This window comes from Pongo pygmaeus, chromosome 22, assembly GCF_028885625.2.
Source record: "Pongo pygmaeus isolate AG05252 chromosome 22, NHGRI_mPonPyg2-v2.0_pri, whole genome shotgun sequence".
Classification (NCBI taxonomy): Eukaryota; Metazoa; Chordata; class Mammalia; order Primates; family Hominidae; genus Pongo; species Pongo pygmaeus.
In genome coordinates, this window is record NC_072395.2 from 57,903,341 (window position 1) to 57,921,343 (window position 18,003).

The 18,003-nt window shown below is 54.1% G+C and overlaps 1 protein-coding gene across 2 annotated transcripts in view; it reads left to right on the plus strand.

The window, feature by feature from the left end:
* Nucleotides 1-18,003, plus strand: part of SLX9 (SLX9 ribosome biogenesis factor) — a 36,612-nt gene that overhangs the window by 7,375 nt on the left and 11,234 nt on the right. For both annotated transcript variants that reach the window (XM_054468546.2, XM_054468547.2), the window contains exons 3-4: nucleotides 10,902-10,970; nucleotides 17,850-17,997. In XM_054468546.2, the coding sequence (XP_054324521.2) occupies nucleotides 10,902-10,970; nucleotides 17,850-17,997 (217 nt within the window). The remainder of the gene's footprint in view (nucleotides 1-10,901; nucleotides 10,971-17,849; nucleotides 17,998-18,003) is intronic.

The window sequence follows — 18,003 nt, forward strand, 5'->3', positions numbered from 1 at the left end:
CAATGTGGGGTGGATCCTAGGGATGCAGCCCAGGCGGCCCTGCAACGTAGCCTCCTCCAGAGGAACCCGGCACCCTCGGCCAGGTGGACACAGGGACCACACTGCTGTCTGGGTCCCCAAAGCGCAGCCCCAGCCCCGCCTACTCCCCAGAACCCTCTGTGCAGCCGCAGCAGGCCAGAGCGCACCACGGGGCCAGGCTCTGAAGCCACAGAGGCCTACTCTTAGACTCCGGGCACAGGGCACCCACCACCGTCATTGCTGCTCCGGCAGCCACTCCCGCCGCTTCTGCCTGCGCCTGCCGGCTGTGTACGACCTGCTGCTGCTGTCAGTGGAACACGTCTGCGTCTGCAGGCGTGTTGGACTCGGTGACGAGGCCACCAGGCTGTGGTGCAAGGACACCCCGAGCTCCTGCACCCAGCCCTTGGGCAGGGCTGGCTCTCCCGGTCAGCACAGAGCGCTGCCCAGGTGATTGTACCTGCTTAGACCCCACTCCACCCCCAGTTACCTGCGGTGGAGGGACCTGCGGTGGAGGGCGCGACCTTGGCTTCCTGGCTGTCCCTCTGCCCTGGTGATCTGCCCTGGTCGTCCCTCTGCCCTGGTGATCTGCCCAGCAGAGGGCAGCAGAGCTGTGTCCTTGTCAGGTCAGCCCAGGTGTGGGACAGTCGCGGGATAGAGACGCAGGCTCTCCCTCCTGCCTTGCACAGCGGAGACTTGGGAAGTCCCAGCTCCTCATCAGACAGTACAGACTCTGGGGTTACAGGGTTGTCTTAGACTCTGGGGTTACAGGGTTGCCTTAGACTCTGGGGTTACAGGGTTGCCTTAGACTCTGGGGTTACAGGGTTGCCTTAGACTCTGGGGTTACAGGGTTGCCTTAGACTCTGGGGTTACAGGGTTGCCTTAGACCCTGGGGTTACAGGGTTGCCTTAGACCCTGGGGTTACAGGGTTGTCTTAGACTCTGGGGTTACAGGGTTGTCTTCAGGGATTTTTTTTTTTAAGATAACTGGAAAATGGCAGAAAATGAACCTTGACTCACCCTGCCTGTGTCTCTGGGCTTGAGTCCCGGGTGCCTGCCTGAAAACAGAATGAGCTCATTTTCTGCTATTTTCCAGTATCTCAAAAAAAAAAAAAATCCCTTTTTTAAGACCTTTTTCTACAGTTGTGAAGTCAAGGGTATGACAAAAACCATGCAGAACGTTACTTGTTGCTTATATCTACTCCCAAGTTAAAATAAGAACAAACTGACGGAGAGGTTACGTGGAGATGGCTCTGTGGAAGCGAGGCTTAGGGTCAGATGGCCTCGGCTCGGCCGCAGCTCCCTGTGTATCACCTGCCTTGGCTGCGCAGTGCGGCGGCTGGGAATGGGGCGCCTTCTTACCTGCGCTCCTGCGGAGAGTGTGGCCGTGCCAGCCGGTATGTTGGGAGCCCAATGACTTGTTGTTTCTTAAGCCAGGCATCCTCTTGAGCCACGTGTTGTTGAGACGCTAGACCAGGGGTCGGAGGCGTGGCACATGCCAGTCCAGCTGGGAGTGTGGCCCTGTTGGTGGTGCTTCTCAGGCCCACGGTTACGCAGTCACATGGTGCCATGCTGAGGCATTTGACGTAGACCAGACATAGTGCTGTTTCCTCCCATCTTAGTGGGAGTCAGGAGCCAGCCAGGGCCTCTGGGGTTCTAGCCTCCTGCACCTCCTTGCCAGCGTCCTCAGGGTTTCTGTGATCAGCTCCGTCATCTGCGAAAGGGGGGTGTCGGGAGGCTGCTGTAGAACTGCTGTAGAACTGCTGTGGGTTTATCCTCATAGAACTTTGAGCACAGAGACTGGCCCAGGCAGGTGTGGGCTGCACCTGTGCCTGAGGATCACGGTGACCCCACCTGGTCCCTGTCCTGGAGCACGTGGCGGTGACTGGGTACACGTGTCATGGGCGCAGTGCAGCAGGCTAAGCCTTCATCGGATTAAAGTCGACAGTTTGATTTAAAGGCCTTAAAAATGGTTTAAACACACAGCAGCAGCAGAACACACAGGAGAAGATTCCTCTGGGCTTGGCCAGTCTCTCCTGTGCCTGTGTCTCGTGGCCTGGCCCCTGTTCACTCAGCTTGAGATGAAACCGTGGCTGCTGCCATACTGGGCGCAGAGGAGGCTCCCATCTCCTGGTGGCGCTGAAGCCCACAGCCATCCAAGGGGCCAACATCTCACAGCGTCGTGCAGGGAGACAGGAGAGAGGCAGGGAGAGTGGGCATGGGTGGCCCTGGCTTGCCGCACAGCCCGGGAGGAAGCAGGGGGACAGGCTGTGGATGTGGCCCCTTGCCCGTCCTGTTCAAGTCTCAGCTCTACCATCTGGATCCAGGGGCTGAGTCCTCAACGCACGGGGTGAACGGCCGCGTCTTTGGCCACCGTGCCCCACTCACTGTCATGCCTGTGGCTGAGACTTGAAGGTTAGGGATCAACTTTTACCTAAAATTACTTTTGTGGAAAATAACATTTCATGATTGAAAAAGCAGCGTGTATGCACACATTGCAGAATAGACAAATATGCAACATTGGGAGATAAAAGCCAGGCCCTGCCCCCGGAGCCGCCTGAGCGCACTGTGTGGGCACCATCTCTCGCTGCCCGAGGGCGCCGTGTGGGCACTGTCTCTTGCCTACATGTGTTCTCGCCCAGGCCTGCTGCACGTGCCGATCACTAACCAGGGTGGGGCATCTCAGGAAAGGCCCTTGCCTTAGCTAGCAGTGTCTTCAGGAGCCCTTGCTGCTCTTTGTCCGAGCAGGGTTCGCCCACCGTGTGCGGCCTTTGTGGGCCGTGCACGTCTGGATCTCACCGGCTTGCTGAGATCCCTGGGCCGCCGTCTTGGGCTTGCGCTGCTCGCCCCCGGGAAGCTCAGCCACTGCATTTTTCTATTTGCCAGACAGCAATTGGCAGCTTCCCTGGCCACTCAGGGAGTGACGACTCATTATCAGAGCCGTCTGCTGTCAGGGCTGATGTGTAAGTTGTTTCTGGAACTTTCACATCAGAGTGTGTGGCCTGATCACCTTGGGCCTGGCCTGGGGATTCCTGGGGCCACCTTCCATCACCAGGTTGGCCCCAGGGCCCTCCTTCTCCCCTGCAGGTCTGGCCGCAGCTGCTTCAGGACCGTCCTCCCACGGGGGATGCTTCAGGACCGCCCTCCCATGGGGGATGCTTCGCCCACAGAGGTCTTTTGGCCGGTGGACAGTTGGGGTTGTGTGGGCGTCCAGCTGCTTCAGGACCGCCCTCCCACGGGGGATGCTGCGCCCAGCAGAGGTCTTTTGGCCGGTGGACAGTTGGGGTTGTGTGGCCCCACGGGACCCTCACTCGTTTGGGGGTGCTGCTATGTGGGTGTCCGTGTCATGTGCTCCGGGCACCCCCCTGCCTGGGAGACGGCGGGGCAGTGTCTGAGCATGTGGGTTGCTATTTCTGAACCTGGCACTTGGAGCTCGGTGGCTGGAGCTATTTAAGGTTCTTGACATGTTCGGTTGGTGGGGCCTGGCTGGCAGCATCCTGCTGAGGCCATCTGCACGTCACTCTCCTCATCGACAGCTGGGGTGGGAGGGCAGCTGAGTGTTTTCAAATGGAAACTTAGGGGTGAGCAGGGAAGGGCTGGGGTCCCAGGTGCCACTGTATTCTGACTTGCAGGTGCCATCCTGAGACTAGGAGGTCCCCAGGGCCCTGCCTCTGGCAGCCTCCCCCTTGGCACCCCACCTGGTGTGTTTTCCAGACCCCGCCTGGCAAGGCCCAGGCCGAGCCTGTGCAGCAGGCTCTCCTGGTTCACTCCTCAGACACTGCTCCTCATGGGAGGTGGCAGCAAGTGCCCCCCTGGCTACGGGGCTATCCCTTCCCCTGTGGGCGCGTGGCCGGCCTGTCACGTTCAGGGGCCCTGTGCAGCTGTGGGTAGGACCTGTGGGCAGCCGAGGCCTGGGCACTGTGGTTTTCTGATGTGCTTGTCCGAGGTGTAGGCAGGTCGTGGAGGCTGCAAGGTTCCCTAGGTGGGCCCCCCAGACCAGCTGAACCCACCAAGAGCTGTGAGTGGCTGTACCTCCCAGAGCAGGACACCTCTAGGTGAGCAGCACAGCCACTCCCTCGGGCACCATCCCCGGCGCTGGGGCCCTGTATCCAGGCCTTAGGAGCCTCTTCTGCACCATCCCCGGTGGTGGGGCCCTGTGTCCGCGCCTCGGGAGCCTGTCCTGCACCATCCCCGGCGGTGGGGCCCTGTGTCCTGGCCTTGGGAGCCTGTCCTGCACCATCCCCGGCGGTGGGGCCCTGTGTCCGGGCCTCGGGAGCCTGTCCTGCACCATCCCCGGCGGTGGGGCCCTATGTCCGGGCCTCGGGAGCCTGTCCTGTGTTGACTTAGGACTGAAGCAGTTCTCTGGGGCTTCTTCCTTTCCAGGTGGGACAAGTAGTTTGGGCAGATGCTGAGGACACAGGCCGGGTGTGGCTCAGGAGGCCAAGAGTGCCCTCCAGCCCCGCAGCCTGGGTTCCTCAGTGCAGTAGTGTGACCTGGGCGCTCTGCATTTCAGTGTCCCTGGGTCGCGCCACCCCCCGGGGAGCTCTTGGCCATGACTGCTCTTCCCTGCGGCGCTGCTGGTACCTTCCTCGCCGCAAACCTCGGCCGCACCCCAAGGCCTTGCTGAAGTCCTCAGTCCCAGTAGCTGTTGATCCTTTGGCATTTTCTGCATCACGACCATGTCACGTATGGGGATGGTGGTGGTTCTGTCTCTTGCTTCTTCATTCTTAGGCCTTTGACGTGTTTCTCTTGCCTTGTTACCCTGGCTGGGAGCTCACAGGACAGCAAGAAGCCACGCTGCTCCCGGGGCACATGCTGCATCCACCGTTGGCTGTACTGCCCTTGGGGTTCTGGAGGGTCCTTGTGGGGTCAGCTGACACTGGGGGTGGGTGTGGAGTGTGCCAGGAGCCTGCTGCTGTATCTGTGAAGAGAATCCTGTGGGGTTTGGAGCCCACGTTTCTTGTTTGTATCAGCTCCATGGCAATTGCAAGGCCAGATCCCGTGGACTCTGCGTCTTCTGGTCGGTGGGTTGCTGAGAGGAGCAGAGGGGCCGAGCGTTCGGTGGGCGCCGTGCACAGGCTGTCTCCAGTGCTCCTGGGGACCCTTCTCTCAGGGGCCCCGTCTCCCAGGCCACCTTCTCTCAGGAGGAATGTCGAACCCCTGGCTGGGGTGGATGGTGTTGGCTGGAGGGTGGGGGCTGCCCGATGCGGCACTTTGGGAACTCTGGCCATCGGCAGCTTTGTCTGTGGTTTTGAATGCTCACCCTCAGGTCCTGGGAGAAGGGAGTCGAGGTGAGCCATTTGCCTTTCCTCAGAACTGCGGAGGTGGGCACAGGGACCAGTGGTGGAAACATCCTCCGGCCCCGCAGCCTGGGCTCCTCAGCACAGTAGCGTGACCTTGGTGCTACTTCTGCGTCTCAGTGTCCCTGGGTAGCGCCACCCCCCAGGTGCTCTTGGCTGTGACTGCTCTTCCCTGCGGTGCTGCTGGTACTTTCCTTGCCACAAACCTCGGCGGGGGGTGTCTGCCGATGCGGACCCTGGATGGCGGTGCCTGGTTTGTCCCAGTTTTGTTCCAGGACGCTGTCTTTGACCAGGACAGTTTGTTACCAATTTTTAAAAAGGTCTTTGGGTTTTTCTTTAAAGTGGACACCTAATGACAGACATGTAGTATAAAGAAGGAAGAGGCCAGAGACAGTGGCTCACACCTGTAGTCCCAGCACTTTGGGAGGCAGAGGCAGGTGGATCACTTGAGGTCAGGAGTTTGAGACCAGCCTGGCCAACATCATGAAAAACCCCGTCTTTACTAAAAATACAAAAATTAGCTGGGTGTGGTGGTGCGTGCCTGTAATTCCAGCTGCTCCGGAGGCTGAGGCAGGAGAATGGCTTAAACCCAGGAGGCGGAGATTGCAAGATCGTGCCACTGCACTCCAGCCTGGGGGACAGAGTGAAACTTTGTCTCAAAAAAAAAAGAGAAGTAAGAAAACTTGGAAAACAGAGAGAGACAGGGGAACCCGGCCCTCCCGCTGCCCCGCTTCTAGTCCCCTGTGCTCCTGCCGCTTCTCCCCACTGCTGCGGTGCTAGGCATGTGCACACCCTCAGATGCTCGCCCACCAGCACTCCGAGGGAAAGCTGTGCTTTCTCCAGCTTATTCCTGCAGCACTGCCTCTACGTGAAGTTGTGCAAAGTGGCACATGATAGATATTGTGAAAAACTCAATGCAAACTACCGTTGAGTGACAGCCTCCCTGCTGCAGACTTGGTCTATCTGCTCCTCTCTTTTTTTGTGTGTGAGTCAGTGTCTTGCTCTGTCACCTAGGCTGGAGTGCAGTGGTACAATCTGGCCTCACTGCAGCTTTGACCTCCTGGGCTCACGCAATCCTCCCTCCCACCTTGGCCTCCTGAGCAGCTGGAACCACAGGCATGCGCTGCTGCTCCTGGCCCCCTCTTTTCTTTACAAGTGGGTGTGTGTCTGCCCCTGCTGCTTCCCTGGGCTGCGTTCTAGGGCAGCCTCACATCACCGCTGCTGAGGTTTTGTTGTCTGATGCACCCAGCTCTATAGGGAGTGTGGGCCATCCTTGAAAACGTGAGTAAAGACATTTGTAGATCAAACCACAGCAGTGGAGTTGCTGATCCAGCCTGATGAACATCTGATACTTTACAGGCGTTACCAGGTTGCCTACTGCAGACACCGCTGGGAGCAGCACCGAAATGGGCCTCCGCCTGCAGCCTGTACCTGTGGAGGATACGGACGAGGTGTCTGCCGATGTGGACCCCAGCCTGCGGTGCCTGCTTTGTAAAATGTGCGGCTCTTTATCAGCAAGGCTCCATTCAGCCTTCATTGCTGTGAGCTGCCTATATGTGCCTTTTCCTTTTTTTCTTTTCGGCTGTTTATTGGTTTGAAAAAGCTGTGTAGAAAGGAAGCAATCTCTTTTGTTAACTGAAGCTGTCTCCCCCTTGTTGGTAGTTCTTTTGAATTTGTTCATGTTATTTTTTTCTCTGCGGAGGTTTAAAGTTTCTCTGTAGCAAATTCGGTGTTTTCTGTGTGTTTTGTGGTCCCTTTGTGTTCTCTGCAGTGCTTTTGTAGTGCCTTTTAAATGTATTTAATCCATCAGGACTTTATTTTTGTGTATAGAGTGAGACAGATGATTCCCACTTCATTTTTTCCCAAACGGCCTGTGCCACGATGCATTTGAGCTTGCATTCACCCAGAAGGCATGGCAAGGAGAACTTCAGCACCATGAGATGCTGCTGGCACGTGCCGCTTCATCTCGTGACCTGGGTGGTGTTGGCAGCATCTGAGTGGCTCTGTAGGCCGCAGCATCTCCCGGCACCTGAGCCCAAGATGAAGCAGCATGTGCCAGCAGCGTCGCGTCTTGTGTTCTGTCCTGAGCCTTATGCAGCATCGCGTCTTGTGTTCTGTGCCTGAGCCTCATGCAGATCTTTGTGGAGTGAGAATCACAGCTTGTTGATGACGTGCACGGAAAAGCCGGTCTCGTGCTGATTTTCCTTAGGGTCCATCAGAACACGTGCCCCGTGAACCGTGTCACCCCACAGCACCCAACTCTGGTGAGCCTGGTTCTGTGTCTGCTGACCTGGTGAGGGCTGGGGACCAGGTGAGCTGCCTGCGGCACAGGCGTGCCGTGTAGCTGCCATGTGTGGCTTCCTCCACTGAGGCTGGTTTACTGCGTCTGTTCCCGGGGCCCCTTTGTTAGAGCGCAGAGCCCAGGCAGCACTGTGGCAGCTGGGAAGGCTGTGGTTCCGGCGGGGCGGTTGCCTTGCCCAGTGTCCCCGGAGTTGCAGCTTCAGAGCATGGGCCCTGGCTCCTGTGTGGCAGCATCTCACCTTCCCTTTTCTTGTCATGGGTTTTTAGGCAGCCTGTACCTGAGTGTGCGCCCATCCCTCTCTCTGTGCGGAGCCATTCAGCTCATGCTGCAGGTTTCTGCCGGGCCGGCCGGCGTTCCAGGGACCAGAGCCACCCCCAGGGCTCTGTGACGAGTCAGCTCAGGGCTGGTTTCTAGTCACTCCCCAAGGGCAGGGCTGAGGCGGGGTCTTCCAGAGTCAAGGGTTAGAGGGGCTGTTCCTTGAACGGCCCTCGAGTCCTCCTCAGAGTGCCTCCCACTGGGCCGGAGGGGCTGTCCCACACGGTCAGTCCCCACACACTGCTTGTGAGCCCGGTACCTCTATGCAGGTCGGCTCCGTGGCAGCTGCATCCTGGGCTCCTGAAGACTCAGGCAAGGGCACGGCTTCTCCTCATCCTCCTCGTCTTCGTCTCCACCATCCATCTGCCCTGTGACTTGCAGTCCAGCTCAGGTACAGGTGCTGTGGCAGCCAGGAGCACCCTGGATACCACCGGGCCCCAGGACCCAGATCGCAGGAGCCACCTCATGCCCTGAGGCCTTGTATTTCACCCTTTGGGCTTGTTCACTGCCAGTAGCAACAGGTGGCCCCAGAGGGTTCCACCAAGTGTGAGGGGAAGTGGATGGCACCTGCAGCGTATTCCCCCACAGGGAGGCCTGGGCTCTGTCTTAGAGGGGTCCTGTCTCGGTTTTGGGGGGAATGAGGGTATGAGTACCTCGTCTAGCCTTGCCTCAGCCACTGGCTGGGGTTCTGTGAGGTTCAGTTTAATGGGGACTTGCCCGTCTCCTGACACCTTTGAGCCGTGGACCGAGCGGGCCAGAAGGAGTGGCAGTGTGTGAGCCGCCCGTGCAGCAGGTGGCCTAGGGTGTGAAGCAGACAGGGCATGGAGGAAGAAGCCTCTCTGCCTAGAGCGGGAGGCCGAGGTCACAGCCACCTCTACCCTTCTGAGTGTGTACCCTTCTGTAGCCTCACCTCGGCTGTCTGGTCGATTGTATGAAGTCATGTTTTTACTGTCAGCTCTGGCTTGGTATTCCTGGTGCCCATTCGGACTTCCAGGCCCCATGTGAGAAGCTCGGGCTTGGATGACCTGCCTCAGGTGTGGCCCCTGCTGCCGTCACTTTGTCACTAATCAGACGTGTTTGGTGACCTTCCCCTCCCCATAGCCACTGGGGCTGTAGTGCTGGTGCTGCTGGGATCTGGGTTTGGGGCGAGGCCCAGGACAGTAGCGGCTCCAGACACCCTTGCTTGAGGCCCAGCATCTGCACTCCCAGCCCAGCCCTCCTCCAAGCTGGCATTTGTGCTGCACCCACGGGACTCTCCTGTGCTTCCGCAGCACCTGCGAGAGCTGTGGTGTGCTGGCCTTGTCATGGATAAGTTTAGAAACCGGAGCAGCTCGAGCTGACTTCACACTGTCCCCACCACAGGGCGGGGTGCGTCCACCTGCCCTGTCCATGTGGCCTTGGGCCTGCGGGGAGAGAGAAGCGGGACCCACAGGGCGAGCCCCCTCCGTAGCCTGCGGCACCGATTCGATCTCAGTGAACACCCGTCAGCCCATCCAGAGGCTGGAAGGGGGAGCAGGCGTGAACCTGTGCCAGGACACTTCAGCAAGGGCGCCTTGGGCCCAGAAAGCGGCGGGAGCTGGGGGTCCTGGGGCTGCCGCCAGGAGTTCCAGGAAGCCTCTGCTCCGGCTGCAGCATTCCAAGCCCTCTTCTCCTGCAGGAGCGGCGTGTTTGGTTACTGTTTTCCTGGTGCCATGGCAATGGGGCTGGGGAGCTCCCTGGGGCCAGAGCCGGGAAGGGTCACTGTGCTGCGTTCCTGACCCGGCCTGCGCCCAGGCCTCGTTTTCTTCATTCCAACACAACACAGGTCACTGTTCGGGTCAGTTTCCACTGTTCTTAGATTCATTTTTCTTTTGAATCAATTTCAAAACTACGGAAAAGCTGCAGAATCAGCCCCTCCCCTTTGTGGTCGGGAGGGAGAGGTCGGGGTGCTATGGAGGAAAGTAGGTCAACCCAGGCACACCAGGAAGCTGTGGGAGGCGATTAAATCCTGCGGGAGCCCTGGGCCTTGGAGGTTTCACACCAGCTCCTGAAGTGAAAAGTCTGAAATGCCGAGCGCAGTGACTGCCTTTCTCCAGGCAGGGCTTGCTTCTGCTTTGTTTTTCATTAGACATGGTGGATTTGTTGGACAAGCCAGGAAGGTCTGCATGAGTTAAAAGAGATATTGGGAGATGTGTTCTGGGGAGAATGCAGCCGAGGGTGAACCGTCTTGGGAAATCAGTTAAGGCTGAGGAAACGGGGATGCCCTTGAGTCCACTCTGTTTCAGAGCAAACTGGAGTCAGAGACGCAGCACCCAGTGCCCTCTCCACCTGTCCCCACCTGCATAGCCCTGCAGGCTCATCCCACCCCTGCCCCTGTCCCCCCAGCAAATGAGCCTCCTTTCCCCGCCCACTGGGCAGGTGGCTGGGCTCCGCGTGGACCAAGCACAGGGGCACCTGTGGAGTTCACTTTTGGAGGCTCCCTGAAAGGGCCGCTTTGTGGGGTCCAGGGATGGAGCCTCTGGTCACCGAGCACGTCATCGGGCCTGGCAGGGGGCAGGGAGCACGTACGTCGCTGGGCCTGACGTGACCATGCAGGATCTTGGGGATGTCCCCCTAAGGGCCTCTGCCCTGTTCACGGCCCCCTTCATGAGCCATCGGGCATTCCCGCATGGCTTCACTGCAGTGACTGTCCCGACAGTCATTCGGGGCATGAGTGGGGAGGAGGCCTCCTCGTTGGGACACCTGCTTTCCAGGGCAGGCCGGGGTGAGTGGCCAGGCCATCACTGTAGGGGGGGGGACGCTGCTGAGAGAGCCTCCCGAGGCTAGGCCGAGGCATGCTGCAGGTGCCCCTGGTGCTGTCCAGAGCCCGGGAGCCTGAGAGGCCAGCACGGGCCAGACCAGTTGCAGTCACTGTGGCGGCTCTGCCCATTCTCAGGTCATGGGGGTGCCACCTGGACACGTTTTGCTCACTCCCATGTTCTCTTTCCTCAGGTGCAGAGGCCAAGACCGTTTTGCCCAAGAAGGAGAAAATGAAGCTGAGGCGTGAGCAGTGGTTGCAGAGTAAGTCCATGCCTGTGTCTCGAGGCAGCTGCCGGCCTAAGTCCTATCCCGTGGATCCTCCTATTCCCACAGCCTCACGATCTGGCCTTCTGTACCAGCCACACTCCCCGCGGGGTGCCCAAGGGGATCACCCAAGACACTTCAGAGGCTGCTGTGGGGTCGAAGGACAGTGGAGGCACAGAGAGCGTGGCCATGAAGACTTGGCAGCATGGCCGGGCCGGTCTGGCCTGTTATGGGTGGCACCGCCACCCCATCCGTGTGGGCACCTACGGAGCTGGGCTGCCTCCCTTTGGAGGACGGCCTTGGGAAGCTGCTGCTCTCGGCTCCTTGTTTATAAAAATTGCCTATTTTTGTTCCCCACCGTGAAATTTTTTATCGTGGAAGTAACCTGTGCTTGTGGAGGTTTTATGGTTCAGAAGTGCCTGCAGTGGTATGTGAAATCCTTCCAGGCCTTGCCCGCGGTGAAAACAGTGTCTGCGCATAGCGGCGTGGGTGTGGGCAGGGCTCCTGGTGTCCCCAGACCCTTTCAGGCCCGTGGTTCCCTCTTTTCTGAGGTCAGCCTTGCCACGTGCTCCCAGCCGCACGTCTCTGCAGGCTGAAAGCCACACTTCCCACTCAGGTTGTTTTGGAGTATCTCCTTATTTTTCGTGATGCCGGATATTTGCCAGTGTTTTTCTAAGATTGTTTCTCGTCAAAATTATTTTGTATTTTTTGGTTATCTTTTTAGTGTGATTCTGCTGACTTTGTGAAATTAATTTGGAATATTTTCTTTTTTATGTTATCTGCTTTATTTTTTCCTTGGAGGTTTTAAAGAAAATGTATGTTTTTCAGATAGGACCTAGAAAACTTTGTCAGTTTCTTTCGTGATGATTCGTTTTATGGTGTCTGCTCCTTTTTGAATATTTCTTAGGGAAATGATTCATTCCTCCATGTTCTTTCTCACAGTTCCTAGCGTAGCTATGAAAGTGGATTTGGACGGGCTACTGGACTGTGGCCATTTGGACCCTGATTTTCTAGGCTGTAATTCTTTGATGATGTGTAAATTTTATTCCATGGCACTTGGTCCTTTTTTTTTGTTTTTTGACAACTTAAGTCAATTTTGGCCACTCAAAATGATCGAATTTGTCTGAGGATGGTATCTCTTGCCTGTAATCCCAGCACTTTGGGAGGTTGAGGTGGAAGGATCACCTACGCCCAGGTGTTTCAGACTAGCCTGGGCAATATAGCGAGACCTTGTCTCTACAAAAAATGTAAAAATTAGCCAGATTAGGTGGTGTGTGCCTCTGAGCCTCTAGTCCTAGCGACTTAGGAGGCTGAGGTGGGAAGATCGCTTCAGCCCGGGAGTTTGAGGCTGCAGTGAGCCATAATTGCACTAGTGCACTCCCGCCTGGGTGACAGAGTGGGTCCTTGTCTCTAAATAATATTAATAATCAAATTTAGTCAGATCTCAATCTTTATATGTTAGTTGCCTTCTTATTAAATATTCTGATTTCTTTATCATTCTTTATTTGTATCTCCACCTTCATTTCTGATTAAATTAAGAAGTTTTGTCTCTTCCATTTAATAATTAATGTATTTAATAACCAATTCTACTCTTTTGTCTTCAAAATTATTTGTTTTTATTTTGATCACTCCCCTGTTTTAGCTTTCTTTGGGTTTCAGTTACTCTGCTTATCTGTTTGTATATGTTTTGTTCAGAAGTGAAAGACTGTAAGTTATCTCTAAATACAGCTTTAGCTACATTTCCCAAGTTACTTTTACTTTGTATTTTATTATGAAAAATTTTATTTAGGAAAGTGGGAAGAATTTTATGGTGAATACCCTGTACCCACCACACAGATTTTACAATCTTTATTATATAACCGTTCATCTAGCAGTTTCTGTCCATCTACCAACATGGGTTTTTTAAAATGCGTTTCAAAGTAAATGGCAGACGTCAGTACACTCCACCCCAAATAATTCTGCTAGAGTTCATGGTTCTTTTTTTTCTTTTTCTTTTGAAGATTGTATTTACATAAAATGAAATGCAAATCTTAAATGTGCCATTCAATGATTGCTGACAAATGTTGTAGACACCTGTGCAGCTGAAATCCCTTTCAGATTACGGACCATCACCACCATTCCCCGGCAGTCCCGCACCCCTCCCAGTCAATTACCTCTCCCACCTGCCCCAGAGGTAATAACCGCTGTGTCATCCTTTCTCATCCACAGTTGAGCTTTTCTTGCCTTAGACTTCATATAAAAGGAATCATGTAGGATGCACTCTTTCTGCGTCTGGCTGCTTTTGCTCAGCGTAATGGTTTTGAAACCCATCCAGGCTGCATGTAGCAGCAGTCCATGCCTTTTGATTGCTGAGAAGTATTTCACTGTATGAATACACCATTTGTTACTCACTTTCCTACTGATGGGCACCTGGGCTTTTTTCCATTTTTAGCTACTGTGAATAAGGCTGCTCTGAACATTCTTTACAAGTCTTTTTGTGGACGTGTTTTCATTTCTCTGGGGTAAGTGCTGAGGAATGGAATGCTGGGTCATAGGGTAGGTGTATGTTTAGTTTTATAAGCAGCTGCCAGACGCTTTTCTAGAGTGGTTGTACACTCACACTCCCACCAGAGCCTGTGACAGTTCTCCTGGCCCTCAGCTTTGCCAGCACGTGGCATGCCGTCCCCTCAGCCTGGGCCGTCTGATGATCATGAAATGGCATCTCACAGTGGTACTCATTTTCATTGCCACCAAAAGAGCATTTTCATGTGCTTACTGCCCATTTGTGTTTCAGCGTCAGTGAAATTCGTTTTTCATGAGGCTTTTTGCCTTTTTATTATTGAGCTCTAAGAGTTCTTTGTCCTAGAGTCCAGTCTTTGGTTGGATATGTGTTTTACAGATGTTTTCTCCCAGACTGTGACTTGCCTGTTCATTTTCTTTTTTGAGACGGAGTCTTGCTCTGTCACCAGGCTGGAGTGCAATGGTGCGATCTCGGCTCACTGCAAGCTCCACCTCCCGGGTTCAAGAGATTCTCCTGCCTCAGCCTCCTGAGTAGCTGGGACTACAGGCGCCCGCCACCATGCCCAGCTAATTTTTTTTGTATTTTTAGTAGAGATGGGGTTTCACCGTGTTAGCAGGATGGTCTCGATCTCTTGACCTCATGATCCGCCCGCCTTGGCCTCCCAAAGTGCTGGGATTCACAGGCGTGAGAACTTTTTTTTTTTTTTTTTTAATAAACGGGAGTTTAATTTTGAGAAGTTTAATTTACATTAGTTATTTTGTGTGTGTGTGTGTGTGTGTATGTGTGTGTGTGTCCTATTTAAGAAAACTTTGCCTAATCCCAAGTCATGAAGATATTATTCCTGTTTTCTTCTAAAACCTTTATACTTTGAGCTTTCATATTTGGTTTTTTTTTCTATCTTGAATTGTTTGTCTGTGTGGTGTCAGTGGTTAAGTTCCTTTTTTCCCTCTAATATGGATATTCAGTTGTTCCAGCACCATTTGTTATAAATACTTTTCTTTCCTTATTGGATTGTTTTGATGCCTTTGTGAAAAATCAAAAAGTGTCATAAGTGTGGATCTGTTTCTAGGCTGTCTTCTGTTCCGTTTATCTATTTGTTGTACCTTAGCAAAAACCATACTGTCTTGATTACCGTAGCTTTAGCATTAGTCTGGAAGTCAGATAACATAAGTCCTTTTTGTTGGTTCATCTGTCTTAAGGTTGCTTTGGATATTCTAAGTCCTTGGCATTTCCATATAAATTATCATTAGCTTGTCTGTTTCTTTAAAAACAACAACAAAAGCCTAGTGGGGTTATGATTGGGATTTCATTGAATCTATAGATCAGTTCAGAATTACCATCTTAGCAAAGCAAATCTTCAAATTCATGAACATAGTATATCTCACCATTTAATTTCTATCATCAGTGTTATATAGTTTTAGTGTAGAGATCTTACATCTTATAATAAGCTTATTGCTAAGTATTTTATAGTTTTTTATGCTGTCATAAATGCAGTTTTTTCTCAGCTCTCTGCTAGTATGTTAAAATACAGTTGGTTTTTTAAAATACTAATCTTGTATCTTATGAATTTACTAATGTCATGCATTAGGTCTGGTAGTCATTTTGTAGATTCCTTAGGATCTTTAGAAATGCATGTTTTCTGTATGTGTGAATTTTTTCCTTCAATTTGCTTTTTTTCCCCAATATGTGTTGAAATTTTCCCTGTGGATCTGTACGCGCCACCCCACCTCGCCTTTGTGAGGACAAGCTTGCAAACTTTGTCCTTGCTGTTCCTCCCCTTGCAGGGCCCTCCCACTCCTAGAGGCCTACCCCAGTCACTCTCCGTCCCTTGCTTTGCTTTGTTTTGTCCACACACCTCCCCAGTGCCCAGGTAGCGCCTCTATGCTCCACCACACAGCCTGTGCCCCAGCCGTGCCGCGGGCAGTGGCTCCCCATGCCCTGCGGGTGGGAGGGTGGGTAGTTGGAATCACACACATGTCCCACTTGACTTTCCCAACGCTCAGTTGTCCTCTGAGGCGACTGGGCCAGTTCACACCCACCCATCAGCTCCCTCCATCCTCGAACACTTGATATTATGAAACATTGAAAAATTTGCCAATCTGTGAGGTGCAAAATTGTATTTTGTAGTTGTAATTTTCTTTTCCTTGATTTCTAATCCAGTCGAGTGGCTCCTACTGTATGTTTTGGCCTTTGATTCCTCTTTGTTTTTAGTATTTAATTCATACATACTGATTTTTAGGAACAGTGTGAGAGGGGAATCTGACTTTTTCCCCAGGAGGGCCCCAGTTTATCTAAACTCACGTGTCATGCTCACACTTTGCCCGGTCTGCCCTGTGTCCACTGAGTGTTCATCAGCATTTTTGCCACACTGTTAATTTCTGTTATTTTATGATTTGCTTTAATATCCGATAGCCCTTTCTTGTTGCTTGTTCTTTGTAAAAAATGTTTTTACTATTCTTATGCATTTAGTTGTTTTTAAAAAAATAAAATTTAGAATTAGCTGCACAGGTTTGACTAAAAATCCCGTTGAAATTTTAACTGAGGCAGCATCCGATTTTTCTGGAGTAACTGACAGAGAACTGCATTCTCCCGTTGGTTCTCCTGGCTGCTTAGAAGCTGGTGTTTGTGTGGGGCCTCCCCCGGGTGCTGCGGGTGAGAGCAGTGCTGAGTGTTCCCAGGGCGTGGGTCCCGCCCCACCACTGCCTCGCTCCCTCCCTCCCCCTCAGAATTGAGTGGGCTGGGTGGGATTGTCGATATTGTGGTCATCTTTTCCTTGCTCGGATTTATCATTGAGTGTCCAATGTTTTGCCCTGAAATGTGATACTCACTGTGGGTTTCTAGCAGCTCATCTCTGTCAAGGAGCTTCCTTCCGTTTGTGGTTTCATTGTAATTTTTCTCATGCATGGGCAGTGTGCAGAATCCTCTGCACACTGGTGGTGGTGACCATAGGCTTTCTCGCCTCTTGAGCGGCCACTGTGGAGGGTCACCCTGTGGCATTTCCCGGGAGAACCATCGTTGCATGCCTGGGGCTTACCCTGCTTGGGCACGAGGTATCCTTTTGAAAGGCTTCTGGCTTTGACTTGCTGAGGTGCGGGCCTTTGTGTCTGTCCTCATGGGAGCCACACGCCTCTGCTTTGCTTTTCCTGGCCTGGGTCTGCAGCCTGTGAAAGAGCCATCTGGCCTGGCCCGCCCCTCCCTACCCCAGCTTCCAGGGTGCCCTGGCTCTCTTTTGATGAGGTGCTGAGTAACGTGTCTACCACAGTCCAGGCAGGGTGGAGTAAGTGCTGGATTCTTACCTTATAAACCCCCATGATTCCCAAGGCTGGAGAGCTGGTGTACACCTTCCAAGCTCTCAACCTGCACTGGGGGCTGAGGACCCAGAGGAAGGGTGGTCTTTGTCCCAGGTTCTTGTCAGTGATTTGGAGCCAGGTAAACACACCCTGCTACAGGGACCCAGGGCAGGGTGGCATCCCCTGACTTCGGGTTGGTCAGGGTGGGCCCTTCAGACCTTGCTCTGCGAGTCACCTGCCCTGGGGGCTGAGAGGGGTGCCGCTGTCCCAGAAAGCGGGATTGGAGAGGAGCTGGCTGTTGTCACCTCTGGAAACCTGGGCACTCCTCCCAGGGGGCACAGGTGCTGCCATGCCTGGGCCTGTGTCACGAGCTGGCAGTGTTTGAGCTGCAGGCCTGTCCCGCTGGGTTGCCCTGAAGAGAGCAGGCTTTGTCCACGCTCCACAGCCTCCAGGAGCCACGTGCAGTGAGCAGCATGTCCGAGCATGTGTTCTCTTAGCAGTTTTGAGATAAATACATTTTTAAATTAAATCAAATCCCAAGGCCATGCCCCTTCTGTCCAGACCCTGCCCAAATCCCTTCTTTAGCATGGAGGCCTCAGCCCTACCTGCCACCCCTCATGGCCCCGAGCCCTCAGGTCTGTCCTGGGGCTTCTCCCCTTCCCTCTGGGGAGCCCTCTCCCTCCTGAGAACAAAGCTGAGCCTCCCAGCCTGTGACTTGCCATCTTAAGTTGAGGACCGCCTTTCCTCATTTCCCTCTGTCCCCCGTGCTCGGTGGCTGTGTGCACTCCCCTACACGTGCTCTGGCCGCAGTTGCCAGCGTCCCTTTGCAGGAGAAATCCTCAGTGGCTGCAGCTCCACCTCATTGTCAGCCCTGCGATTAAAAAGCACAGCTCTGTCATTAAGGGGAAAAAAATAACTCAAGCCTGCCTGCCCTGCAGGTTCCCAGGGGCAGAATGGGGGCGACAGCGGGAAGGAGAGAGGCAGCAGGGCCGGGCACCCCGCCAGGTCTCTCATGGGCCAGAGGCTCTGGGCCTGGGCTCCTCCTCTGCCTCTTGTTTGCCTCTAACGTCGTTTCTCCTTCCTTAGAAATCGAAGCCATAAAACTGGCTGAGCAGAAGCACAGGGAGGAGCGGAGGCGGAGGGCCACGGTGGTGGTGGGCGACCTGCACCCGCTCAGGGATGCCCTGCCCGAGCTGCTGGGGCTCGAGGCTGGCAGCCGGCGCCAAGCCCGCAGGTGAGT